Source organism: Ptychodera flava, chromosome 22, assembly GCF_041260155.1.
Source record: "Ptychodera flava strain L36383 chromosome 22, AS_Pfla_20210202, whole genome shotgun sequence".
NCBI lineage: Eukaryota > Metazoa > Hemichordata > Enteropneusta > Ptychoderidae > Ptychodera > Ptychodera flava.
Window position 1 is genome coordinate 7,552,695 of NC_091949.1, and position 27,595 is coordinate 7,580,289.

Below are 27,595 nucleotides of genomic sequence, written 5' to 3' on the forward strand. Positions count from 1 at the left end.
TCGAAATGGATTTTGGCGCTACATAAATGCCTGCGATTGATTGATTGATTGACGGAGCTTATCAAGATTATGATCATAATCTCGCTCGGCGATGGTGGTTGAGGGCGCATTAGTATCAGCGAACAGTTGTCCACTCCACTATCTTGATAAGCAGACAAAATCAGTACATAGAGCCTTCGGCGACAACATACAGCCCTGAGAACGATACCGCGACCAGTGCTCTCCATTCTGCTGGAATGTAAACGTCATCCAAATATGTAGATAGCTCGAGTTATTGAATTTGGGCTCCGGTATACATTGTTAATTTAAAGTTACTGTCGAAAGTTCGTCTACTTCCTGCATGTTCAAGTGAACTTTGTCGACTGCGAACTGCCTCCGACCGTTGGCATGTGGTCCTCTCAGACTAAAACCAATTTGGCCGAGAGAGCGGAAAGAGCGCCACTGTTGTCGTCTGGTGAATCGGAGGCGAAAACGGACAACGGGTCGCTGGGGACGGCAGTAACGAGTACGAGGATATGCCCCAAGTACTCCCTGCGTTTTGTTATTGCCGGTGTCTCTGTGATGGTCATCGGTGTTGTTGTTGCTGTAGTTATTCTAACAATGGACAAGAATGACAGTGAGGTAATGTCTAATTTGCGTCATGGAGCTATAAGCCTAGCTGCATGTTTGCATTATACCGTCCCGCCATAAAGGAGGAGGGACCGTAACGATCGTGTATATTTCGATCAAGTGTAGACTGTAGTGTCGTGCTCCCTCGTCTTCATTGAAATCGAGCGATTCACTGTCTGTTCAGGTCATGACCTTTGGACAGACTGCATACTTAGCATGGGGATCGTAGAAATGTCCGTCCCCAGAGGTAGGGGCGGGGTAAATCTTTATTGGCAATATATAACATAGTCAAACGTATTAAAATAAAATAAACCATAGCAAGAAGAAACCTGTGCTGAGACCAAGACACCCCTACCCCCTCCCCTACCGCTGGGGACGGACATTTCTACGGACCTCCCATGCTGTTAGCGTATATTGAGGCGATATGCTGATTAGATTAAATTGATCTGAAGAGTACGGCTTCACTCATTCTAGAAACGGCTTCATGCGCAAGCGTCAAATGTCCTGTGTTTTTAGACACTAACAGTCTCGATCAATGGCCGGCTAGTAATTATGCTGCGTCATCATGATACACGTCAACGACAAACGAAGTCAACTTGAAAGTTCAAGGTCAGTTATTCTAGTCTTGCGCCTACTAAACTTTCCAGAATGACTCATATGCCACCATGGGGTTTAATTGTGTACACTAGTACTACAGAGAAATTGCGCAAGTTGACCTTAGTATCTTCAAATGCATTTTAATTGTCATGTGCTACGTGTCACCTGCTTGATCCAAGAGTGCCATACGTAAACATGGACATTATCGCAATCACTTGACCGATCGCGTGATTTCTTCGATATTTTGCCTAGCGTAACGTAGTCGGTGGAACAATTTCTCTCGCGCTCTACATCCAAGCTATAACTTACAAGATCATTTGAGTTAAAAAGTGTAGACAGCTTACATGTCAGAATTCAGTAAATTCTCGATCAGATTCGAACTCACAATGTACGGCACCTAGTCGCCTAGCGAGGGACTTTCATTGAACGCTTGACTACTTGGTGATGTGGCTACTAAATTCCATTCATAGCTTGACGCCAAAACGCAAGGTCCGACTCGTATTTCCTTAACACGATTGGAACTAATTTGGGATAATTGGATAATGGGATAATTTGCAAATTTCTCAAAAGTGTTAGGTGCCATATAGCTGAATGTTGTAATATCGGAAATTACTCATAAAAACAATTGTGTAATACAAAAAGAAAAGCAGATGAGATAACATTTGTAGATTAAATCAACATTACTTCAGCATCCAATTATCCCAAATTAGTTCCAATCGTGTTCCTTTTGATTCGCTTCTTGAGATGCAAATTATGCATATTTGTGTGCATAACACGGTCGTCGTTCAAAACAGTGCAGACACCGCGCATCTGTAGGTTATCAGTGATTTGGTACAGTAAACTGATATTCTTCGAAAACTTAAACCTTATAATTTTATTAATTTCTACTGTGAAATTTCAAATAAAGATTTCGACTCAAAACTTAGACTGGCCCCCTGTTCATATTGCCAAGATACTCGCTCGGTCGCCAAAGAATTGCTCATGACCCTAAGAGAGGCACGTCAGCCATGTTGTAGAATATCAATGATTGCATAGAGAGTTTTTATTTCGAGTGTCCGTCATGACCAGCTTGTACACAAGTTTAGTGTGGCTCCATTTTTGTGGCTTCCAAGAGAAATACGTGATTTGCCATCAGAAGTACAGGAAATCGAATTGGTTTGAGCATCATTTCAGCACCGCTGTAAGTTAATAAGCAGATCTGTGGCAGTCATGTAAATCGTTTGAGTATGTTTGTTTTTACTCAGACACACGGCGTTGTTAACAGCCAGGCTGAACGGTGTTCTCAAGTTGGAGCCGACACGCTGAAGAAAGGGGGTAATGCGGTGGATGCTGCTATAACAACGTTCCTATGTCTTGGGGTTGTCATTCCCCAATCGAGCGGAATTGGCGGGTAAAGTCATTAGAACTTTTCTAAGTCTGAAATAGTTGCATATTTTTATTCCAAGACCCCCCTCCGATTAATAGTACAGTCCTTAACAAATATATTGATGATGATTTATTTTGTAAGTGCGGTAGAAAATGACTTCTTTTTCATCGCAAGTTGTTACTAGCGACAACTCTTTCTTCGTGCCATCTCTTCATTTTTCACAGAGGCGGATTCATGGTCATCAAAAATGGAAGCAGTTATTACGCTCTGGATTTCAGGGAGACAGCGCCGCTGTCGGCCACTTCTGACATGTTTGCCGAGAACGGGACTCTCTCAGCATACGTGAGTTGATCGCGACAGGCGGTTTATATGTTTGTGTGTTCCTATGGAAACTCCTTGGATATTACACGGGTTCCGATCATGCCCAGTGCTCTTCTAAAACCCTGAATTAATAATTAAATAGTTCTATAATTAAATGTTACTTTGATTAAGTTTTTTTTAAGTGCGAACGTCATTCTGTTCAGAACTTTTACTGCTTTGTTTTACTACAGGGTGGTTTAGCGATAGCCGTACCAGGGGAACTTAGAGGAATGTACATGGCTTGGAAGAGATTTGGAAGGTGAGAAAAACATCGATCTTGTACAAAACGCAAATTCTATGAAGACATATGTACCACTGTAAAAATCTTAATTAGGTCTTGGCTCACTATAAATATCCTTTATTTTTTTCCTTAGACAGGCTGTCGTTTCTTTTAATCTCACCCCTCGAAGAGGAAGGCCCAAACTCTTGTGCGTCAAAATGACCATTTACTTTGGCTCGCGTTCAATTTCAATTCAAGTGCGAGACCCCAACCTTCATTCCCCCCCCCCCCCACCCCGGCTTCTTCAAAGTTACCGACATGCCAGCCTTGATGAATGTACTGTACTGGTATTCAATTACTATTTCAGGCTTCAATGGGAAGAACTCTTTCAACCTGTCATAGATTTATCAAGAAATGGATTTTACGTCACAAGTCGATTCGGTAACGATGTCTTCCATCAATTTAAGTGATTTCAGTCTGGAATGGCAACATTGTCAACTCATCTTAAGCTAGTATGCGCCTCGATAGTGAAAGACTTAGACTTTTGCTCAAACTTTCCACTTTGAAACTTTCAAGCATGCTCTTACCAAATCAAAAATAAAAATCAGGGGTCACCAGGCAAATGTTGGTACTAGAAAAACAAATTAACCAACATTTATTGCTATTTTAAGTTTCAAAATGGCCGCCATCGCTGTGTTAAATCAATTGAGAAAAACAAAACTTTCGACCATTCAAAGAGCTTCAAAATAAACCCATACAAGCGGTATACTAGAAAGGTATTAAAAATCTGAGAGTCTTGATATTTGTCCAAGAGGCGCATTCTAACTTAATCCACGTTAATTGACTTAGGTATTCATTATGAAACAAATGATGAACTTTTACGCACTCCATACATCATGATGAAACACAGGATTGCTGTTATTTTATTATTTTGCCTACTTTTTTTTATTTTGATTTCTTTGCCATGCCAAAGTTAGTAAGATGTCAAAGTGCGTATCTCCTGCAACTGCAATCACATGATCTACAACACACCGGCATGTTTCAACTTGACGGGATCATTGCAATTTCTTATAACTCGCAAAGCCTTATAATTAAACGTGGTTCAAAAGGCTGATATTTTTAGATGTGTCAAACACTTTGTCAAGAATAACATTGAAAAATAGGGATATATTGTCAACGAATAAGAGAAAATGAATATGGTAACATTATAAGACAAAATATGTATATCAGAAAATGTCGATTTTGTCAGATGACTCAAATTTCGAGTGTACCCCAGAATTGAAAGGATATGTCGTGTATGAACGCTCCGTGACCTCCAACCCGAAAAACACAGTTTAACTTTCTGTGTGTGTATTTGCATTTATCACTGATCATATATACTCTCGCGTCTTCTCGCAGCTGAAGTAATTGCGGACGAACTGGACAAAAAGCTCGCATATTCTTCCAAACTACGCAACATTTTCGCGCCAGGCGGAGTTCCAGTCAAAGAGGGCGATGTTCTCAGACGACCCGACTTGGCCGATGTTTTACAAACGATTGCAACCGAGGGCGTCGATGCGTTTTACAACGGAAGTCTTACCCAGAGCATCATTGATGCGGTGAGGGAGTTATAAACTTTATTTAGTAATTGTACAGATATTTGTGTACCTTGGTATACAGTAACTGTTCTCTTCGTGTCAGTTCAATCATTATAAACATCAGGGGATCCCATTTAATTTGTTAGTATATGTTCAGTTACGTTAAATGTAGAAATCTGGCTGTGGTTTAATCTACTGCTTCATTGCGTTTCCTGCCAGGTTGATCTGTTGCTATCGGGTCAAACTGCTGAAAAAAGTGATCAGAAGCAAACGGAAAATATATCCCATAATACATTGTAACTGAATTGACCTTTTCAAGACCCTGCAAGATACATAAACATGATTCTTAACAGCCCGCCTTGCTGAGAAACACCATTGACAGTGATCTTCAATGTTCCAACAATGTCTGTCACTTTGATCGTTTTGGTGTCTTGGTCTTCTAGGGGCCAAAATAAATAAATTGAACTTAAAAGGGTTATTGTGTATTTAACGTAGTTCACGCCTCGAAATCGAAAGACTAACTTTTAACTTTCCCGAACAAACTTTTAACCAAGTTTTTCATAATCAATAATAAACTCATGGGTCACCGTGCCAAATTTGGTACTGGAGAAGAAATTACCTAATATTTACCGACACTTTAAATTAAAAGTGGCCGCCATCCTTGCGTTATTGTATGGGAAAAATTGTTTTCTCGATTTTAACAAAAATCAGCCTGTTTAAACTTAAGTTACTCCATGAGCCCCAACAAATTTGAGACCAAAGAATATATCATGGATGGACCACAGTATTTGATTGCGTTATCGATTAAGCAATTTATTTATTTGTTTGTATTTCTGTGGATTAAGTACGTAGCTTACTACTGGACTAAAGTACTTACTCTCTGCAGAAACATTGACATATATACTTACTAACGTGTACAAACATAATTTACGTTACAGGTAGCAGAGGCTGGGGGCAATATTACAGCTGAAGATCTGAAAAATTACCAGGCATACTGGAAAGAGCCACTGATGTCTACCTACCGAGGTATGTTCAGACTAAAAAGTCACGACAGGTCGATATGTAATAAGTGTTATTGCCATGATGTGGCAATAGAATCGACGAGCTCATTTCTTACAGTTTCACAAAGTTTGCTCGTAGAGAACTCGGATGGTTATTGAACTGTTTGGTCACTGATTTTCATTACAAGAGTATACATCAAATCTTTACCATGTTCGTGAACTTTTGCCGATGACTATCTGTTTTGTGAGAAGAAAATGTTCTTGCATCGCTCAGAAGCCTCAAAGCATACTAGAAGAGTTGTAGATAATACCAAATCTAGTTTTTCTCACAGAGACATGTAAAGACAATAGACGCTGCAATATTTGTATCCAGATAAATATTCGATACAATCTCTCTCTCTCTCTCTCTCTCTCTCTCTCTCTCTCTCTCTCTCTCTCTCTCTCTCTCTCTCTCTCTCTCTCTCTCTCTCTCTCTCCCCCCCCCCCTCCAGACCAAACGTTGTACACAGTCCCTGCACCGTCCGGTGGCCCTGTGTTTTTGTCGATCGTAGGTATCCTCGAAGGATACAACCTGCAGCCGAGTGAAAAGGACGATCCGTTATCCTATCATAGAACGGTTGAGGTGGGTCAATCTGACACGGCAAAGCATGTGTCTAGTCACTGACAGATTAACAAATATATTGGCATATTATAATGAAAGTTCGTCAATCCTATTTAGTCAGCTGTAGAGATACGTCGGATCTTCAAGTCATACTATTGTCTGGCTTTTCGGTTTGCTCTCCCCACTTCTCTACAAGGGACAGTAGGGAGACGACGACCAGCCTGAAAAATACAAAGGACATAGAAATAGATGGCAAACGAGCCAATCCCTTGACCTGGTCCTCCCTGACAAAACGTTCAAAGTCAGAACCACTCGGGGATGGTGACACACTTGCGCTTAAAAGCTTTAAGAGTCTGGTTCGATTTTACCGAATTCGAGTAGCATATTTTGTAGTTTTTACATCTCATGTTCCGCATATTAATGCACATAAATGTCTAATTTCCAAGTTTTTTTCCACCAATCTGAATACATCCCAGTAGTTAGTATCACACGTGGTTTCTTGTATCGCTGCCATTGAACAAACCTGTTGAAATTTTTAGAAAGTAGCCTGAGATTTGTTCGCTCAACAGTATCAGTATATGTTTGTTTGTGTAAAGTGCAACTTAGTGTATTGATGTACAGTTACGGAGAGCAAGAGATGCTGGACGTTGACAGAAAGATTACGTATTTTCTAAAATGACAGGCCATAAAATTTGGGTTTGCTCAGAAGACCAGACTTGGTGATCCAGATTTTGTTCCTGATATCGACGACCTTACAAACATCATGCTTAAGTAAGAAAGTAGTTGTGAATTTCTACATTTGTTAATTTTACCAATCACCGAAATTGGAAATGCAAGAAGCTTAAATATGCCACAAAAATGATACATACTTTAGAATACTTTCGAAATACAAGGCAAATTTGCTCAATTTAGCGCACATAAAAGTTAGATGAGTGTTTTTGAAACTTTCAAAAATGTATTGTTTATGTAGGAGACAATGGTAATGTGCGTAATGCAAGAATAGACGTGAATTATATATATATATATATATATATATATATATATATATATATATATATATATATATATACATATATGTATGTATATATTAATGCAAGAATAGAAGTGATTATATATATATATATATATTATATATATATATATATATATATATATATATATATTATATATATATATATATATGGATCGATGGATGCGAATATCATTGTTTCCCTTCGTAGCAAAACGGCCGCGGAATCTCTTCGTCGGAGGATAAACGACACGAGGACATTCCCACCAGAATATTATGGTCCATTCTTCCCGAGTCCAGACTATGGAACAGCTCACGCATGCGTAATCGACTCGGATCATAACATGGTCTCCTTTACCAGGTAAGCGTTGAGTCACGGTACTTGTTACTGCCTCTTGGCTACAACGACAAGTCTGCAAGAGCCCTGACATACATTACGTAAATTTGAGAAACTGCCTGACAATCAGGAACATAAAAAAATTCTGTAGCCTCGCATTGTATCGGTGCTCGACCATCAGATCTTTGTGGTTGATCATTCTCCAGAGAAATGCCTGAATCTTTGCTGCAATACTGCCTTTTAAGATCACAGGAAGAATAGCTGTTAGAAAGTGTTGCATGTGTGCATGCTCTGCAAGTTAGAACAAAAATGGTTTTGGAACGCGGAAATCAAATTGCGTGACTGCAGTCGAACTAATCTCCTATAAGCTCTAATTGTCCATCCCTTGTACACCGGCTTTACGTAAAGTACTGTGATTGCGGCACAAGTGATTGCTCCATAACGATGTTCTTCGTTCCAGCTCAATAAATTTGTTCTTTGGCAGTGGGGTGGTGACGGATGATGGAATACTGCTGAACGATCACATGTCAGATTTCACCTGGCCAACGGGCAGCACCACAGCCAATCAGAGTCAGGTATTGTACACCGATTTAAAAGTTCGTGTGGCGAGTCGAGTCGACGGCTTTCTCCTTATTTTCACTTGCCGACATATTTTCTGAAGTATCTACCCAGTATGTTTTCTCCTTGAATTTCAGCTGAAGATCCAGTATCAGGCATCTCATTCTTGGCTTTGGACAAAAAGATATCAAAATTTCTTTCAACCTCAATATCTACTGTCACTGAAAATCAGAGAATATATCAAGTGCCTTAAGTCCGGGATTTGCAATGTCAAGGACGTGTTCACATTTTATAGACATGAAAGAGTTGCCTTATATTTTGTCATACAGGCAACTGTCCAGCTCGGATGAATTTCCCTGTATGCTATTTGTTCTGACTAAAACCCACACTCTTTTGTCGCCCCCTCCCTGAATCGCCATGATTTCTCTCGTTACTGGCCCGGGGCAAGTTACGTTTCAAAATATAAATGAATCGGAATGGACGAAATAACATGATATTGCCATAACAATTGTGTATGGAATCATCAAGAAATATAAAAATGATAAATCTATAATGATCTTGCATTCCAATCAAAAGTGGATGTTGCTAGTTTTTTGTGATTCGCCTATGTTGTACGTCTCTCCGAAATGTAGGCCAATATCATTGAACCCGGAAAGCGCCCCCAGTCGTCCATGACTCCGGTAATATCCCATCGGAGAATGGAAACAGGAGAACAGTACACACTCCTTGGTGGGAGCGGAGGCACACGAATATTGAATGATGTGACACAAGTCTACCTGAACTTGTTTTCGTATGATTTACCTTTGAACGAAGCCATCGATAGATTACGATTGTACACCAGGCTGTACCCAGATAGAGTTGGGTATGAAGGTATGAATTTCTTGTGCGAACAGAGAGAGAGAGAGAGAGAGAGAGAGAGAGAGAGAGAGAGAGAGAGAGAGAGAGAGAGAGAGAGGGGGGGCATTTTAATACAGTAGGTCCACCGAGCTTACCTAGGTTACTTAAAATAAACCGAAGCGTCCAGACCTTGTTAAGATAAGGAAACTTAGTTGATCAGATATGTTTTAAAATTGATATTTTGATATTCAATTAGTCCTCCTAAATTACGTCATTATGCGTATTTTCGTGTATCTTTGTGGATTATTTTCGTCAACTTTACAAAAGCAATGCTTTTGAGTTTTGTCTTCAGTTCCGATATCTGGCTTCTCTCTGCTTGGATGAATAAACCGCAGTCACACTTCCTGTAGTTCTCACGACGCGCCGTTTATTTGAACTCCCTGCAGTTGACTTTCCTGAAGACATTATCCGAAGTCTGGAAGACAAAGGTCACAAGATGGCGTTGGAAACGACGTACAGATCCACGACTGTTGCCATGGTGAAAGGCAATGTTATGTCAGCTCATGCCGACCCCAGGATGGCAGGATCCGGCAGCGTTGTGTTTTGAGAACATCCATCATACTCTGTACATAATACTTACTGACTTAAGGTGGGTTTACACGTGTATTTTTTTAAACCTGAGGGAATCTGATTAGTCGTTCTGTAAATATTCCTTATCAGCGATCTAAGCGATCTCACGTTTACACGTCATATACAAGGTATGAATTTAGTTCGGGTCAAGCGCCCTCAGCAATATCTGGGCTAGAGAACAATCGCTTGCTTGCAATGGCGGACCCACACATCATGTAGCTGCTGTCTACGCTCTTTTTGTGTTCTGTCAACCAATTGAGACGCCTTCGGCGAAGAAATTTACTAGGAGAGAATATTGTTGGCCTCGCCCCGTCTGATGTCATTATCTATTTCATGTTAAGATGAAACACCTAGACAGACACCTACAATACAGACTCTTATACGGAAAATTGAGACAATCAAAGTTCCGGCCAATGCGACACTAGTAACACTGGATTTCCATGAACACGAATACACCACATTATGAGGCAATTGAATCAGTTGGCAGAGCATTAAATCAGGAAAGATCGTCAAACCATTACATAATCAAGTAACCAACAACGAAATACATGATAGCTCTGCTAGAAATAATCTTAATAAACAACACATTTGAATTCAACGATGAATTCTACCGGCAAATAGGGGGATGCTCTTATACGGAAATAATCTCGATGGGTTGTTCGCCAGAAATAGCAGATATTAGGCCTTCATTTCACGAGACAGAAATGAGAATAATACTGAAACGCAAACAACAAATACCGACCTGGCTGAGGTTCAGGGACGATGTTTTTCTGATTTTCATCGGAACACAACACGAACTCAATGAATTCATATCAAACATCAACAAAATGCGTCCTACTTTCAAATTTTCGTTTGAAAGCTCCTCTCAAGAAATCACATTTTTAGACCTGACTATCTACAAAGGTCGTCGGTACAACAGAGAGAATATTCTCGACATCAAGACACACACAAAACCAACAGATATTTTCCAGTTCTTACAAAGAAACTCATGCCATCTGGCAGCAACATTCAACGGTCTGATCAAAGGTGAAACATTACCATACATCAGAACACGTAACAACGAAACCGATTTTACACAGAAAGTCACACAATTTAGTGAAAAAAAATTAGTGAAAAATTACAAGATCGACAATATAAAAAAAATGAAATAGAACGCATTATCAGAGAGACAGATCATAAAAGCAGGAAAAGACTGCTTGAACAACAAAAAGAAACCAATAACGCCACCAACAATACAATAGTCTTCATAACAACGTATAGCCCGTACATCGACACGACAAAAATCAAGAAGGCCCTGACATAAAACTGGAGTGAACTTGAAAAAGACGAAACACTAAAAAAACTGTTCCAAAACCAACCAATAATCGCATATAGATGGAACAGAAATATAGGCGACACACTTATAAGCGCCAGACTTCATCGGATACTTTCTGTAACCATACTACCGTATACAGGCGACAATACGGTTTCTATTCCCACTATATCGTACCCGCCATGGCTAAGCGACATTTTACATAAAACAGCCAAACATGATGTACACTTATATTATACACATATCATACACAAAACGCAAACAACCAAATATGAACGATGTGTGGAGTTGCTTTCCCTTTACTATCAGTTGCTCTCCCTTTACTAACAACTCATCGTAAAATGGCATCGTTTTTACCTCGCGTGCGCATGCGCGCAGCGAGGTTATGTCGCAGCGATGTCAACACCGCTTCAGAACGAGTGCGCATGCGCGAGCTTACATTCACAGCGAAGATTTCGCGGGAAAAGTCATGCCTTGTTCACTTTTTGTCTTCAAAATCTTTAGTTCTGTTTTATAATAAATACATGGAAATATTCTAGAAAGTGTTTACATCAATATTAACACAGGTCCCTAGTTACTTGACCACACTAAAAATGCCACGCTTGGGTACACTACATTACGTCACTTGATCAATAAACATGACTGCGCTGAACTATAAATTGCATATGAATGCTGAAAACGATGACCTTTCGTTACCCCCTACGGCAATTTGTTCCGCTGAATGTTAGATAAAAATATTTTGGCATTTTAGCCCGTTTTTAATGTATTTTGACATACTTCTTGTGACACAATATCCACACTTGTGACGGTAGTGAAAAGCGCTCTCAAACTGATAATTTTTTCTCACTTTCGACAACTTTCTCAGTCTGAAAGGAGGGTACTTCATTTGCATGCATAATTAGGGATTTAGTTCAAATTCGAACAGCGCCCTCTAGCCAGTGAGTGACGGTTATGGCATTTTTCGCCAGAATTTTATCCGCAGATATCTCAGCCTTCGTTTAGCATCCGCCCTGTTTCCAGTTAGCGGCTGAATTGTACTCTTAGTTAGTGTTCGCCGATGATTTTTTGGGGGCTTTATCGATTCGTTTTTGAATTAGCCTTATTTTCATGGTTTTCGAGCGACCGAAAATGCCGTTCACTAAACACTGCCGCAGAAGCATATCCAAAGTCAAATTTCCATGAGAAGTAGGGAGGGGACGTATCTTGAGTAGGTCCATACGATCTGAAAAAATCTCAGTGGCTTAAGCCTCCGTTTTTGAAATAAGTCTCGTTGAAGTTGACTATGCAGCGACGTTCATGTGTTAAATCTAACATGGCGACCTACAGCGCAGCGTGAGTGTACACGTAAACTCTTTCAGCTCTTTCTCGGTCCTCACCGGCTAACTTGGCAGATTTTTTCGGTTCTGTTTATGTTTTCAATGATTGTGACGAGGAAGCAAGACTGCAAGCTTGTGTTACCTCACTGGCCAACACAATCTGCCTGGCTGGCTTCTCGGTAAAGTCGTGGACAGTGCAAATGGAAAAAAAAACACTACGGTGACAGAAGGGCTACGTTTATCACTGTCTGCGGCCGTACACGTAGTATAGTGGTAGACACCCGTCGTACTGACTAGCAGTGCTGTTTCGTTTATGAGTGATTTTTTCCGTTTTCGCATTCTAGTAGCTAGCAAGCATACAAAAACTGTAGGAAATAACATCGACTGCAAAAAATCTCCGTGGATAAATACGGCTACTCTGTATCCCGCACACGAGTACGTGAATATAGATGCGGCTAGAATGATAGCCGGTAAACAGCTGCGCGTTGCGGCCATCCCTGCTAGCATTACCGTGCGTGCTCAAACTAGACTAGCACATTTTACAACTCATGTAACTAGCAAAAAAAATTTTTAAGTATTGATGGTCATAATGTGACATTAATTAAATACTTTATTTATATATAACATCAGTGACCCGAGATTATAGGAGTAAACTTTGATAAAAATGAAAGATTAATCGTGTAACACCCGCGCCGTGTGAACTACAAGTGGTTTGGTCGCGGTAAACAGCGTGGAGTGTACGTAGCGTAACGGGTGTTCGTATACTCATAGACCCTCGAGATCTACGTATACAGCGATATGGTAACTGCATGCCAACATTCAACACTGCCGCAAATACATGTCCATGGTCGCACGGTCATGAAAATTTCACCAAATGTTGATAATAGTTAAATGAATATTTTCTGAAATTTTCGGCTTGGCTTAAGACCTCTAAGGTCATTATCGAGCTGTTTTACGAAAAAGGTGAAGTTTACTTCCGCATTTGGCGGGTCGACCTCGCCACCCACTTTGTAGCGATTTAAATAAAATCTTCTCAACTTTTGTGAGTTTACCCAAGGAAAACAGATCATTAGTATGTATGCTACAACTGAAAGCAAAAATTATAGTTCTAGCTATTGTACGTTTTGCTGCACGTCGATATTTAAAGACCACCCTTTCGCCGTATTTTATCCCTCACTGCAGTGGCGATCAGCGTAACGAAAACGAGGCTCTCTAACACGAACTTTTATGCAAATTTCATAGGCTCCTTTCAGACTGTCTTTGCCCGCGAAATCAGTCGGCGACACAGTAGAGATCTGCCGGCAATTTCAAGATCTGCATAACAATAAAGGGGTTTCCCTGGGAATTCCTGCTTTGAGTTCGTGCATCCAAGATTAACTTTGAGGTCAACATCCTCGGAAAGACGCCTAATAAACTATATATGATAATCTGGTGTTTTTTAAAATGATCTGAACAAATTTGCATCCCATCGAAGTCTAGTCAGGAATTGTGACGTCATTGTCAATACTTTGTTGTCTGCTCGCAGCACAACATTGCATCACGTCAACATGTCAACTCCCGTGTGTGCCCAAGGACCGCGAACAAGGTCAGTTTATGGCAACACCTGCAGTGGTAAATTGTTCAAAATCTCAAATGTTGTTATTGCAAGGAATGCAAATTGCATTTTGGCGAATATCTATGTAAGAGGCATTACACTAGTTCCTCACGACGTCGCGTTTGCTCAAATATAAAATCAGGACTTCACTCGTCGTCATTCGTTGAACTTCCACGTAAATATTACAGTGTTTTTGATAAAATTGGTGAAAACATTCCAAACTATAAACCCAGCTCATATATCTGTGCAAAGTATTACAGAAGAATCAAGGACATTACAGAAGATGAAAGTAATGACGAGAATCAGACCAACAGGTGAGTGCAATCATTTGGGAGTCCATTCATCTGACTCTGGACTCTGACATATGAATTAGGGGACTGGTCAGTTTCTTCAGCCTGGGGGGGCCGGTGGATTATTTTTTGCCGACGTCAAAAAGTGGTTGACCCCCCTATTCCAAATTTCGAAAACAGGGTGACCCCCCCCCGCGCGCCTCGGAAGCAAAAGGTGGACATAATTATTTTTATATATATATCTATATATATATATATATATATATATAATATATACTCACTATATATATATATATATTTTACATTTTACATGTATTTTAAATAGTCATTCTATGTTTTAATGAAATTGTTGACATATCAGTTTTAAGACAGGAATTTCAAAGTGTCAATCTTAAAGTTTGAGCCATAGAGAGCTTTTTTAGCCAAATCTGATGTTTACAGTGTTTGAGAAGACCTTTTCTTGTAACATTGAAACCATAAAAGCACAGCTAATAATGACAAAAACTGCCTTTTTTAACTGTTATTTTGTTATTAAAAAAGCATCTTCTTACAGAAAACCTGTGAAACAAAGGAAAATAATTGCATCAATGAGAAGGAAAGAATTCTTGTCATTTTTCTATCTCTAAAATAAGTCACTGTATCAAATATATATTGTGAAATATTAGTGCATGTTGCTTTCTCATACTGAATTCTCATTGAGAGAACATAAAAGTATCAGGAATTTGTCATCCTTTACATATGAACTGCAGATTTCATAATGGTACACTTTCACATAGCAAACATCAAGATATCTCTGACATATATCTTTGATTTATTAAAGTATGGCGCCCGAAGGGCGCGCCGAAAAATATGAAACATCCTGATATCTCTGATGTATATGCCTTGTATATTAAAGTCATGCACCTGAAGGGCGTGCTGAAAAATGTCTGATATATTAAGTAATGAGCTTGAAGGAACACTGAAAAATATTGAATACAGATATCTCTGATATATGTATGCTTGATATGTTAAAGTTGGGCGTGCTGAAACATACGACTGATTATTAAAGTTACACGCGCCCGAAGGGCGCGCCAAAAAATACAACTGAATGATGAAATTTGTGGCTGACACTAGCATTTAGGCAATGATGAGCCTGTGTCAAAATTCAAAAAGACACTGACCCCCCCTATTGGGCATTTCAAAAACATGGTGACCCCCCCTATCACCAAAGTCAAAAACAGGGTGACCCCCCCCCATGAATCCACCGGCCCCCCCCCAGGCTGAAGAAACTGACCAGTCCCTTAGTCAGCATATCAACCAATATGTTAATTTTCATGATAGTGGTAATTCTTTGTATTATTATTGATCTGAATTTTAGCCTCCAATTTTCTCTTTATTGCTAACATGTGATATTCCTCCCTAAGTTAAATATATCATCTGGTGAAAATAGTAATTACATTGGTCAAAGTCTGGAAAGTAACAGTTGGAGCCATGTTACTTGCATCCCATGTTTTATTGACACTGGAGACTGATGTGGTTGAAGTCTCAACACCTTGGAAAATTATATACACTATGATGTCAAGTTGAATGTGTCAGTCAGAAAGTAGTGAGCAAGAATGAATCAAGATACTGCACTATTATATTGTCAATATTATATCAAATTTATTGCAACAGTAAAGTGTGGTTGACAAGTTCATATATCTTTCAACAAACATACTTTTATTCCGACCAGAATACTACAAAGTATGCCTTTATCTAATGAATTATACTGACTGGATGCCAGGAATTTAAAATGATAACATTAATAAGTAAAGCGTAAATTGTAAATGGAGAAAATATAACTGTTAATTGTCACTATTCCCACATACCGGAAATTTTGTATGCCTACATGTAAGTCATTGTACAAGTTGAACATTTCAAATTTTGCATCTGTTTCTGATGTGCTCGCAAAATAATCAAAGCTATTGTAGGCCATATCAGCAAAGATCTTTAAAAAATTGAAGTACACCAAGTGATGACAATTGACCTTCTCAAAAATATCACTAAATCAGTGGACAGGTCTCCTTTAACACATCTCTCTTAGCCTTAGATTCAAGTATCTCAGTCTTTGTTCAGAATCTACAGTGAGAATTTAGTTTTGAATCTTTTGTGAAAAAAATTGTTTCATCATTGTAGATCCATTTTGTTCATGGAAACCTGCAGATATGAAAAAAAGGCAATCAATGTTACCTGTAAATTTGTTTGGCAGCAAATATGTGAAAAACGGTACATGTACCTGTAATATGAATATTTTGTCTCTATCTTACATTTTGTTTCTTATCTCTATATGCCAATTTCTTTAATATACATTTCAGGTACAAAGTGACAAAGATGATACGATAACTCATGTAAAATTACTTCATGACAAGGTTGAGGTATCTTTAGATTTTTGGGACAAAATCCAAAGTGTGATAAGGTGTTGTGCTGAAAAAGGTGAGTGTGTGTAACTTTTGTAACAGTTTCAAACAACTTAAGCAGGCAATTCCATCTACCAACAACTAGCAGGGGATTTCAGATGGTCAAATATCCTCTCAACCACATAGTAATTACCACTTGTATGCAAGGTACAAGATGGCAGATGTATGATAATTTTCTCAGGCTTTGCACTACAAATTCTTTGACTGATTGATTGATTGATTGATTATTAAACTCTAAATTTGACAATATGAATTTGAGGGTATGCATGTCTTGAAGAAAATTTGCTCTAATCTCCCATGCAATTGTTTCTTGTCTGCATTTTGGAATTAGTATTGACAAACATTGACAATTTTCTTTTCAGAACTCCTACCAACTTTCCCGGAACTCATGGCCAAATTTCAAGTAGAGCTGTACCGACACCAACAGATAAATACTAAAAATAAATTATATGATCCGAAGCACATGGAAGATTTCTGTGAAAGTAAATGTCCAGGTCTCTTCAAAATGATGGTCTGTGCTTTGTCAAGAGATGACTCAAGACTATCTTTTGCAAGATCTGGAGTAATAAGACAGAGGGCCACTGCTGCACTTCATGTTCTTGCTTACATGAGGTAAATATGTTGTGATAGTCAATAAATTCTGAATTGGTATGATTTAACTTGAATAATTACGTGCACGGTACATGTATTTGTACTTTGTCTATTTCATTACTTTCACAAAATTAGTCGTTAATTTGCAAAACTTTCCTATACATCTTGGTATGCTGCAGAAATGTTCCTGTATTCCCACATTTAGTTTAGTGGAGTACATTCCTTCTTATTAAAGTGAATTTTATATCATCAACAATCATAACGGTAAGTTAAATTGTGAAATGGCACTTATACTACCGTAGGCTTAATTGATTTTGCAGGAATACTGTAATATTTCCGGCTATTTCCCAAATACATGTATATTACATCTTTGATGTGCCAAAACTTTGACCATTGTAATAATGATCAAACTCTCTTACTTACCCTTGCAGATCTCAGAAAACAAACCAACTCCAGAAGGACTGTGGCCTAAATTTAATGCAGCATGGGATTTCATATGACAGTTTGATGGCTGGCCCAATCATGGGATTCAGTGCTGCACCCAACACCATCACACTTCACAGAGCAAAGACTGCTACAGAGAATGCCTCATCTGTCTCTTCATTGCTAACAAAAGCAAAGATGGTAAATAATGTTAATAAAATTACTAATAATTTTTACTGCCAGCAAAATAAGTAACAATGTAGGAAATCATTAAAGGGACAAAGTCGGCCATTTTGTCATGAATTTTGTTTGATACGAGACACTACCAGTATTTATATTGTTTGACATGTTGAAAGATAATGAATGGGTGACTATGGGTGTATTCAACCTAGGTTTTAGACAAATTAAATGCAACCATCACGAAATAAATTAATGGTCATGACCATTTATTCATTTTCACGATGGTTTCATGTATTGTGTCTAAAACCTAGGTCGAATACCCACATGGTCACACATTCATTCAGTATCGTTCAACATGTCCAACAATATAAATGGTGTCTTGTATCAAACAAAATTTATGAAAAATTGGCAAACTTTGTCCCTTTAAGTTCCAAGTATCATTCCTATTTTCCTATGAAAATCATGATAAGATTTTGATCTGAGTTTTCAATATGCATTCACTATTTCTGCTGTGATTGTACTTACCTGTTGCACATCCAATTACCTTGTCTTCTAAAAGTTATTCATAAAATGAACTTAATCAAGGCATAAAATTCACTGGAAAATCAAAGAACAGTCTAAAATGATATGGCATTTGTAAAATGACCAGCCTTAGCGTTCTGCTTTAATTGAAAATATATTTACAGTACTGCCAATACAGGTTTACGTCTATCATTCTGCAGGCTAGACATTTTGTCATTCATCTGCTGGATGATTTTACAAACATCCAGACTATTCGCCAAGCCACAGATCTGAAAACATTTAAAGTTACAAAGATGGCAACATCATTGGTGGACATCCATCCTACAATTCTGGCAATAAAGAAACCCCAGTCTGTTCATCGAGTGGTGATGGTGAACACAAGAGATGGGCCTAAAGAATGTTATGGAGGGATAGGTCTGGATGACATTGAAACCATCATGCAAGCAGGCATGGTAGAATATACCAAGCCATTCATCAACAGCCTTCCAGAACATATGCAGAAGATGGATAATTTAATGCTCAACAGTTCTTCGGCACAATTCAGGTATGAAATTTTCTGTAAGTAATCAAATCTATGTTTTGAAAGTAAACAACAACAAAAGATAGGCCTTCTGCACACAGAATGACAACCCTCTAGAGCAGATCAGCACATGTAGAGCTAAGCAAACTGCAGACCCACCGTAACCATACTGTTGTAATAAGTTTGATTCAAAAATGTTAAAAAGTGACAAATAAGCCTGCTAACAAGTACACTTATCACAGTGTAAATATAACAATATTTTTTTTATTACAAGTACGTACAATATGTATAACAATATGACCATTCCTCTTTTTCAGGGTGTACCAACAGGCAGACCAGAGAGAACTAGCAACACTACACACAACACACCTTGTTGATGAATTTGAGCAGCCTCTTCACTCAATGGAAGATTATCTCAATGCCTATACCCATGTATTTCAAAAATCACCACTCTTTCCTCTTATTCTGAAAATTTCTTAATAGCTGCGCCAGGAGACTGGCCTACCTTCTACTTTATTAAGAAATTGATTGCACACAACAAACTAACACATAACATCATTCCTCTTCAAGGCCCATTCCATGTTTCACTAAATCTTCATGATGATCATGTCAAACTTTATCACTTCTTCTACAGCAAGCTATACTCTTTTGTCTTTGGAGGCAAGTTGGCATCAAGACCCAAACCATACCGTGCTTCTCTTGTTATCACTGCTGCATTTTCTGGTTGGCAGCTTGTGCGTAACCTAATCCTTCCTCACTTCAATCACTGTAAAGATCCTGAATACCTATGTCTTAAACACATCTTGGAAGAACAGATACCAATCTTCATCTTTCATTATAATGTGATCTTCCGCTCTGGGAATCACTCTCTCTATCTACAGGTTATGTGCAGGATTGCTATTCTCTTCATTATCTGGAAAAGGCATCACTATGACAGATCTACACTATCTATGCTTTCCGACAACTTATACCACACTGACAACATCCCTGATCTTTATGAACTTTACGACAGCTACTCATCTGTGCTTTCTGAGAAAAAGGTTGAAATATGGCATTCTATTCTTCGTAACCACATACAACCCCATACATCTGCAGAGATGATCACCAAAACAGCACACAGCCTTGCCTCCTCCAGACTTAACACTGACTATCCTCTTCACTTCTTACATGGGTATGGCAGAGGAGATATGACCCATGACTACACAATGGTAGCAGGTAGAACTGCCGAGTATCTCGTCCAGCTGTTTGAGAGTGTTGCTATAAACTGTGGACGGTCAATGCTTGTTGAACAGACCACAAGGACATTAACATACAGCCTACCAACCTTACAGGCTGAAATTCCAAGCAAATTGTTACCACTTGCATTCAGTTTTGGACCATCCAATGTTCCAAATGCTGACTTGAAATGTGATTTTCAATCATGTTCATTTGCGAGTCCTGGAGTGATTAATTTGGAAATGACAGTGTTACCCTGTGGTCACAGTTGTCATCTACACTGTCTAGCTTCTTCTGATAACAAATGTATGATATGTACCCCATTACTGTTAGAAAGTGTGCGAAATATCAGTGAAAATTTCAATGCAAGTCTGTTGCAACCAACACAACATCGAGAGCAGCACCCAAACCGAAATGAATATGACATGCAAAATGATGACCAAATGTATCAACCACAAAGGACAAAGATCATTACAGATCACAACATTTCAAGGAATGTCTCAAAAATCAAGTTGATAAATTCCCTCCAGTACAACAACCAATTCACAATAAACAGCATCAGGTTCATTTATCAACACAACAAAGTCAACGAGTAGATTCATATCAGCAAATACCGGTAAACAGGAGCTGTGCTCACTGCAAGCAGACGGGCCACACAAAAACAACCAGGGGTAAAATAACTTGCCCCCAATTACTGAAAAAAAGAAATGAAAGAATCTTCCAACAGAAAGACCATTCAGTTACCACCAGTTGTGGACACATTCAAATCCAACCAGCTAATCTTGTATACCATGAAGGTGAAATCAAACTATGGGCCTTCCCCTTACATATTTCACAGTCAAATATTGATGGTCGTAATGGGAGCAATGCTTGCACTCTAATCTGTTTAATTCTTGGCAATTCATTCTGGAATCATATATTTAACAATATCACTATATCTACCGCCAATAACTTACCTACCATTTTAATAGACACAGTATTAACATCATTAAGAGAAGGTAATAGATTATATGATTTATATGTCACAAGCCAGGGAAGAAATCTGTCTGTTGTAGAAGCTGCCAACATTGCTACATACCTCAACATACAAGATATAGGACATGAGACAGCTATTGATATCGTCAATAATGCAAGTGATAGTACTAATGTGTCACAAAACACTAACTCACCTGTTGGTATCTTTGCCAGTCAAATCAGCAGGCATCTTCATTCTTCAAGGGAAATCAATCTTGTTAATAGTCAGTCCTGATGGTCATGCAATTCTGTTTGACAGTCATACACATGGGAATGTTGGAGCCATAATGCTTTCCTGTTTGAATAGGCAAGAATTAATTGATCAAATGTTACTGTATTTTAATTCATTTTCGAATGCAACTCCATATACTCTTGGATCACTAACTGTTGTAAAATACACATGATTACCACCACTCTGTCTATATGTACACCATTCTGTAAATATGTCAAACTCTGAATTAAATTGTACAAAGTGTATTGTTTAATAATGAGTCTCCTTTTACTCAAGGAAAGTTTAGAAACCCTTTCTTTCAAAATTATGATTCAATAGAACATAGAAGATTTCAATTTGTAAATATCTTTCTTGGAGACATGCAAGTGTTTTTAGCATCAGATGGCATCGGCAATGCTCGCTACCTCAAATACTTCTTTACTAAATGAAATGCTGAGAGGTAAAATCACAGGATCTTGAATTGCATTAATAGAGAAAAGTTTATCAAAACCATACATGTGGTAAGAGTTTGGGACATTGGCTTAGTAGATGTATTTCAAGTTTACGTTTTGTCTACCTGAAACTTTGGTCTGTCCTGTCAACTAACGAAACTTGTGCATTTTTTCAGCTGTTTTCTGCTTTACCTCGCACAAACCTTCTCCATCTCTCAACACTTTGTTTTAGCTCTTGCAAGTGCATTTGTTTAGCTATTAGAAATCTGCCATCTTGAAAATATGGTCGACTACATAAGGTTTTTATCACACACCTAGGTTGTAAATTGTATTTTAGGTATCAAGAATTTTGGCAAAATTTGACAAAAGACTTCGAGGACATGTCGACACAGCTCTTATTTAGCAATTAATAATTGATCCTGTTCACCAATGGCAGTACAGTGGAAATGACTCCATAGCTTGTCTTTGGGCCATATATGATTGATAGTCTTCACAAATACAGTAGGACACTTTGATTGTGTAAATACAATGTAGTATAAACAATTGAAATTTGCTCATCTTTTTTGTCTTTCAATGAATTTATCTTTAGTCAATATTGAACAATTATATAACATGAATTTGTAGTATTAACATAAATCATAATGTATACATCTTATGTAACATTACATGAAATACATGCAGTGATCAATGTCATTTTTATTTTGCAGGATCATGACTATCCGAATAAAACTTATAATCAACTTAATGTATGATTGCTATCTTGACAATTTTATAGTTCACCCATTTTTATGATCAATAAAAGCTTCTGAGTATTAGATACATTTAACAAAGTCACCATCTGTTTGGGTTTTTCGTACAACTGACAATCACTTTATTTTATTTATCTTTTTATTATTATATTTGGGGATGGGGTTGTTGTTGTCCCTGAAACATGGTTGACATATTGATGTTTATTGTATGAATGAATGAATGACAATGTCGTATCATTGTCACTAAGGTTTTAGTCATTCACAAAACTTAAAATGTTCCTACAATGTAGCATAGGAAAAATTATAATTTGTATCTTTAGGAACAAGGTACTCTAATATACATACAATGCACAAGTTCACTAGTCGGGCAGCATCATCAAATACCCGAGCAATTACCAAAGGGCAACATTTTACATGTGTATAGCCACAGACTGATAATGTCAAATCGCCATACACAATACACAGAATCAAATTACAAGGTGTGTATGTTTTGTGTAAGGCGATTCGACGTCATCAGTTTGTGGCTTCACCACTTGTAAACTGATGCCTTACCCACAGGTGTTATGTGGACCGGGTAGTTTGTAAAAGTGTAGTTATGCTGTGAGTTTAAGCTGCGTTTATTATACGTAACGTAGCCTTTATGGTAAGACTACGTATCATAACGTCGGAACGTAGCATAAACTCACAGCAGAAACTACACTTTTACAAGCTACCCGGTCCACATAACACCTGTGACCTCACCAAAGCCATCCACTTACCTTCATTTCTTCAGTTGTCTTTGTACTGCAGTGGTACGCATAGCATACGGCACCTGCAAGTGCAATTCTCTTTCTTTGGTAGATACTGTCTGAGTAACAACACGTTGATCCGTACAGCCAGCGATTTTTTGGCCGATTAATAACCTCTAACAAACTTTAAGTCATCTTGCAAGGTTGAACGACTCTTACATTTCACTAAATTGCGCTTTCACAAACGTAAACAGACCAGTCTTGAGCTCATCGTGGAAGTATCACGCACTTTCGTATGTGTATGTTTGTTCCCACATGTCAGGAGTAATCTCGCACATGCGCAGTACGTTTTGAAGCGGTGTTAGCAATGTCTGTCTGTCTGTCTGTTGGTCCATTTTCTCAAAAACGGCTGAACGTATTTCAGTCAAATTTGGTAGACATCTTCAGAATTCAAATGGCTAGAACTGAAAAGGTTTTGGTGGGCGTGGCTTGGATATTAATGAAGTTATGAAAGTTTTAATTTTTCTGTTACGCCGCGTATGACAAGTGAAAACAATCGACTGTTTGAGGGCGCTGTGAAATGTGCTTGTCCAGGTTGGCTACAGCTGGATAGCTCTGGTTTCAACCACGGTCCCTCCGTGTTTCAACCTCGTATTGAACATTAAAAATATGATATTTTATTACTCATTCAACTCACTATTCAAGATAAAATCTCGTTTAGCAAATTAGCTTCATCCTTGGTAATTGATTGTTTCCCTCGCTGCTCGATCGCCAGAAATGAGTACATACGTTCTTAGCCCTGCGTACGATGCTGTGTGTTCCGCTACAGCTATTAATAGCCCCGCTCACCACAGCCCTGCAAAGACCCGTACGTAGAGTTGGTGACTTCAAATCCATTTTTGGACTTGACGTAAAAAGCCAAATTACTGCCGAAATTCAGCGTTCTTGGGCCCAAGTCGTATCCCTGCCTACCGCAGCTACTCGATCGCTTCCAAAAATGCCAGTCTTTTATTCTTTTTTCGTAAATAACCGTCGATGTCGGCAACTCTCTCGCTAGCCCTGCGTACGTACGCAGTGTACGCTGTGCATTCCCTGTGTGCGTTCCTAACACACAGCGTACACTGCGTACGTAATACGTTCTCTACCTAGCCTCATGGCATGGAAGTGCTGATGAATAATAACTTTGGGTCAAAGGTATTGAAGTGTCCAATCAGGTTCGTGCACAGAGTCCAAGGCCATGACCTACTTCATGTACTGCTGCACTGTTTTGATTTTGCTTCGCCAAGAAACGTATTCGTCATTGTCCATAGAAGTATGTTGCTCTCCTTTGAGGTTGTTTGTGAAACAAATTCTGGGATAGGCCTTGGAATATGCATACGATCGGCATCGCGGCAGTGCATGTAGCTAGCCGTACGAGTATGGCGAGAGTGTCCGGCTTTGGCTACGCCGCCTCCCACCTCCGGTAGGCGGCGTAGCCCCCGGCGTAGCCAAAGCCGGACACTGTCGCCATACTCGTAGGGCTATGCATGTAGCGTACCATGCTTGTGTAACTGCCGAGCTCAACGTGCATTCACGGTTGATACTCGTGTACAATCATGATGTGTTCAATTCTGATGAAGATTCATAAGTCTTAGTTTTGCAGTCTTTTTTCCGTACGATAATCCTGACAATACGTGTTACTGTTAGACGAGGTGGCCATTTTATGATAAGTTTCAATACTGCACAGCTACATAGCGTCACTATCGTGTGATCGAGGTACAGCGTTGTTGAACGGGATACAGAAACTCTGCAGAGGGAGAAACGATCGTTGACATGAACAGTCAATGTACTTCAGCACGTAGTCCGCAGATAGCGGATCGTGTTTCCGTAAATTAGGCATTGAACTTGACAATATAGGCAATAACCAGAATCATCGACCATCGCCTGACAAGTGCACCATAGTCAGCTGTACATGAGTTGTGTGGCGTGGTAAGTAGGTTCCCATGGGTATTTATTTTTTGAAACGCGTACTTCAAAGGTCACGAACTCATTTTGCTGCTACACGGCGCGGCACAGATGATTGTATCGTTTTTGGGCGCATTGAGATACTGTGAAGTAGGTCAACTCGTTCTACATGGCAATTATATGTGAAATATGCAGAATTTATACGCAAACGCGGCCTCTGCCAGTTAAGAGCCTGCTCAGCCATTTGCACTTGCATCGACAGATATTGTTGGATCATAATTTTTCAAATGGTTTCTTTTCTTTTTTTTCATTGCGTAATACAGTGGGGATAATGTCAAATTTAGATAGATTGGATTAATTTCGGGAATAAAAACAATGTAATGTCATAAAAGCCAATACCCCAAGAAGCACTTTACAAAATGTGCACGCGAGGCCATTCAGTTCATATCTGGTTCTAGCTCTGCCACTATGACGGTTGTTGTCGGACACGGACTTGAACTGAGCTCGCAACCGTTTGATTTTGTTGTGGCATTGTTCCGCTGTCCTCTCGAGTCCCTTCTCCCTGGCCTTGGCAGCAACGACTTCATACACTTGCCGATCCCTCGACGTGCCGTCCATCATACGGATGACGTTTTCGTCTCTCCAGATTGAAATTAGTAGCCTGATCTCTTCCTGTGACCAATTGTTGCCGCGATCGCGAGAGCTTCTTACTTGAACACCGTCCATTGTGGTAATGACCGAACCGAAGACAGGATATAGTTCGGCGTTTAGTTCGGTGTTCTGGTCACACGTGTAAATAGGCCATTGTTTAGTACGGAGCACCGAACCTGGACCAGCCCTCTGACACCGAATTAATTTAGTTCTTTGTTAGTTCGGTGTTGTCTGTTCACACGTCCAACTGACACAGGTTTATATTTATTCCGGTGTCTACTCCGGACTTAACTCCCACGTGTAAACCCCCTTATCTTACTTAATTACTTAGCTTGCTTGCTTACTTACTTAGCTTGCTTACTTACTTACTTACTTAGCTTGCTTACTTACTTAACTTGCTTACTAACTTGCTTACTTAATTACTTTCTCAGTTATTTACTAATCTACTTACTCATTTATTTGAGTAACTGTTCAGTTAGTCAGTGAGTTAATGACCTCGTTCGTATAGCTAGCTTAATGCATTGCATCGTTTCTCTCATTAGACGCTCATTAGCATATCAGTTTCAAAACGAAACGGCCGCACATGTCAATGCTTGAAAACGCGAGGAAAAAATACATCCGGTAACATACCGATAGTGATTTCATTTTCATCCTTTTTTATGAGAAGATTTTGAGAAATGTGAGAAGCTTCGTCCCAGACGTTTGTGCAATAGTACATTTGATGATATATCTATTTAAATCATTCAGACCAATTTAACTATTAAGTTTACGTATTTTCTTTCTCCATGTGTCATTTTGCAGATCTAGACATTTCTACAGAAATGTGGCAAGAAACAAAAAGTTAAGATAATCCCTGGTCAACAGCGTTCACAATGATCAAAAACTTGGCCATAAATTAGCAACTTCGTTTTTTCATTACGTTTATGAAATAGTGTCTTCAAGAATGTAAATTACCTGGGTGCCTCTTAAGTCTGACCGTGATTTCATTTTCACCCTTTTTATGTAGGATTTAGAGAAATACGAGAAGTTTTGTCCCAGACGTTTGTGCAATAGTACATATAATAAAGAAGAAGACGAGCTGACTGAATATTGACGTGCAATCGTGGATTTAGATTAAGAGATTCAGCCCTGGGTAGGCTCTCCACAAGCTGGAGCGCCCGCACACGGTTGAATCTTTCAATCCATTCGAGTAAATGGGCACCGTCTACCTCTATGACGCAATAGGCAGTAATAATTTCACTTATCCAAAGCATAGACGCTGGGGTCTATGTCGAAAGATGCAATCATTTTATTGCCGTACAGACATACTTAACGTCACAGAATTGCTTTAATGTCGAGATACGAGGTTTTCAAATTTAATACCGAGATCGGTTCGGCCTGTTGACCAAATCGCTGATTTGCAAGGATAGACTGTAGTGAGTCCTCTCCCGTCCGCTTGCCTGGGACGGAGGTACGGAGGCAAGCGGACGGGAGAGGAATCTAGGCTAGGATAGACTGTTAAGGGTCTTCCCCCCTCTACTGTCTATGGTGCAACGTAATGTCGTGTACGAGACATTCCGTGAAGAGCAATGTTTTATTTAGCTCTAGGACTGTTCGGACCAAAGACTTTGCTATTTCATTTTATACGAGAGAGGGGGGAAGGGGTGTTCCCGTGATGGACGACTAGCGTATCAGGAGGTTACATAATAGTAAGTTGTCGATTCGTCGAGGATTTGCAGTCACCACATACGTTAGCCATTTCAACTC

The 27,595-nt window shown here is 39.1% G+C and overlaps 2 protein-coding genes across 8 annotated transcripts; both read left to right on the forward strand.

Moving 5' to 3' along the window:
• Positions 1-116: 116 nt before the first annotated feature.
• LOC139122574 (uncharacterized) lies at positions 117-27,275 on the forward strand. Of its 7 annotated transcripts, none has more exons than XM_070688116.1 (14): positions 121-621; positions 2,451-2,596; positions 2,797-2,914; positions 3,124-3,191; positions 3,520-3,593; positions 4,551-4,750; positions 5,668-5,755; positions 6,222-6,352; positions 7,014-7,102; positions 7,552-7,701; positions 8,138-8,252; positions 8,868-9,105; positions 9,519-9,721; positions 26,856-27,275. In XM_070688116.1, the coding sequence occupies exons 1-13, from the start codon at positions 388-390 to the stop codon at positions 9,677-9,679; spliced, it is 1,812 nt and encodes a 603-aa protein (XP_070544217.1). In that variant the 5' UTR covers positions 121-387; the 3' UTR covers positions 9,680-9,721; positions 26,856-27,275. The 7 variants fall into 7 exon arrangements, 4 of the variants coding, with proteins under 4 accessions (XP_070544217.1, XP_070544216.1, XP_070544218.1 ...); XM_070688115.1 differs by having other exon boundaries at positions 9,519-9,697; positions 26,651-27,275; XM_070688117.1 differs by having other exon boundaries at positions 9,519-9,697.
• On the forward strand, positions 14,217-19,365 carry LOC139123330 (uncharacterized). The gene is made up of 5 exons (XM_070689485.1): positions 14,217-14,238; positions 17,012-17,261; positions 17,672-17,864; positions 18,566-18,909; positions 19,203-19,365. The coding sequence occupies exons 1-5, from the start codon at positions 14,217-14,219 to the stop codon at positions 19,363-19,365; spliced, it is 972 nt and encodes a 323-aa protein (XP_070545586.1).
• Positions 27,276-27,595: the final 320 nt, after the last annotated feature.

Coding starts and splice junctions, on each gene's coding strand:
- LOC139122574 (XM_070688116.1), top strand. CDS start 388: ATGTGGTCCTCTCAGACTAAAACCAATTTGGCCGAGAGAGCGGAAAGA. Junction 2,915..3,123: donor ACGGGACTCTCTCAGCATAC/GTGAGTTGATCG, acceptor GTTTTACTACAG/GGTGGTTTAGCGATAGCCGT. Junction 9,106..9,518: donor AGATAGAGTTGGGTATGAAG/GTATGAATTTCT, acceptor AACTCCCTGCAG/TTGACTTTCCTGAAGACATT.
- LOC139123330 (XM_070689485.1), top strand. CDS start 14,217: ATGACGAGAATCAGACCAACAG. Junction 17,262..17,671: donor CATGTTCTTGCTTACATGAG/GTAAATATGTTG, acceptor TTACCCTTGCAG/ATCTCAGAAAACAAACCAAC. Junction 17,865..18,565: donor TGCTAACAAAAGCAAAGATG/GTAAATAATGTT, acceptor ATCATTCTGCAG/GCTAGACATTTTGTCATTCA.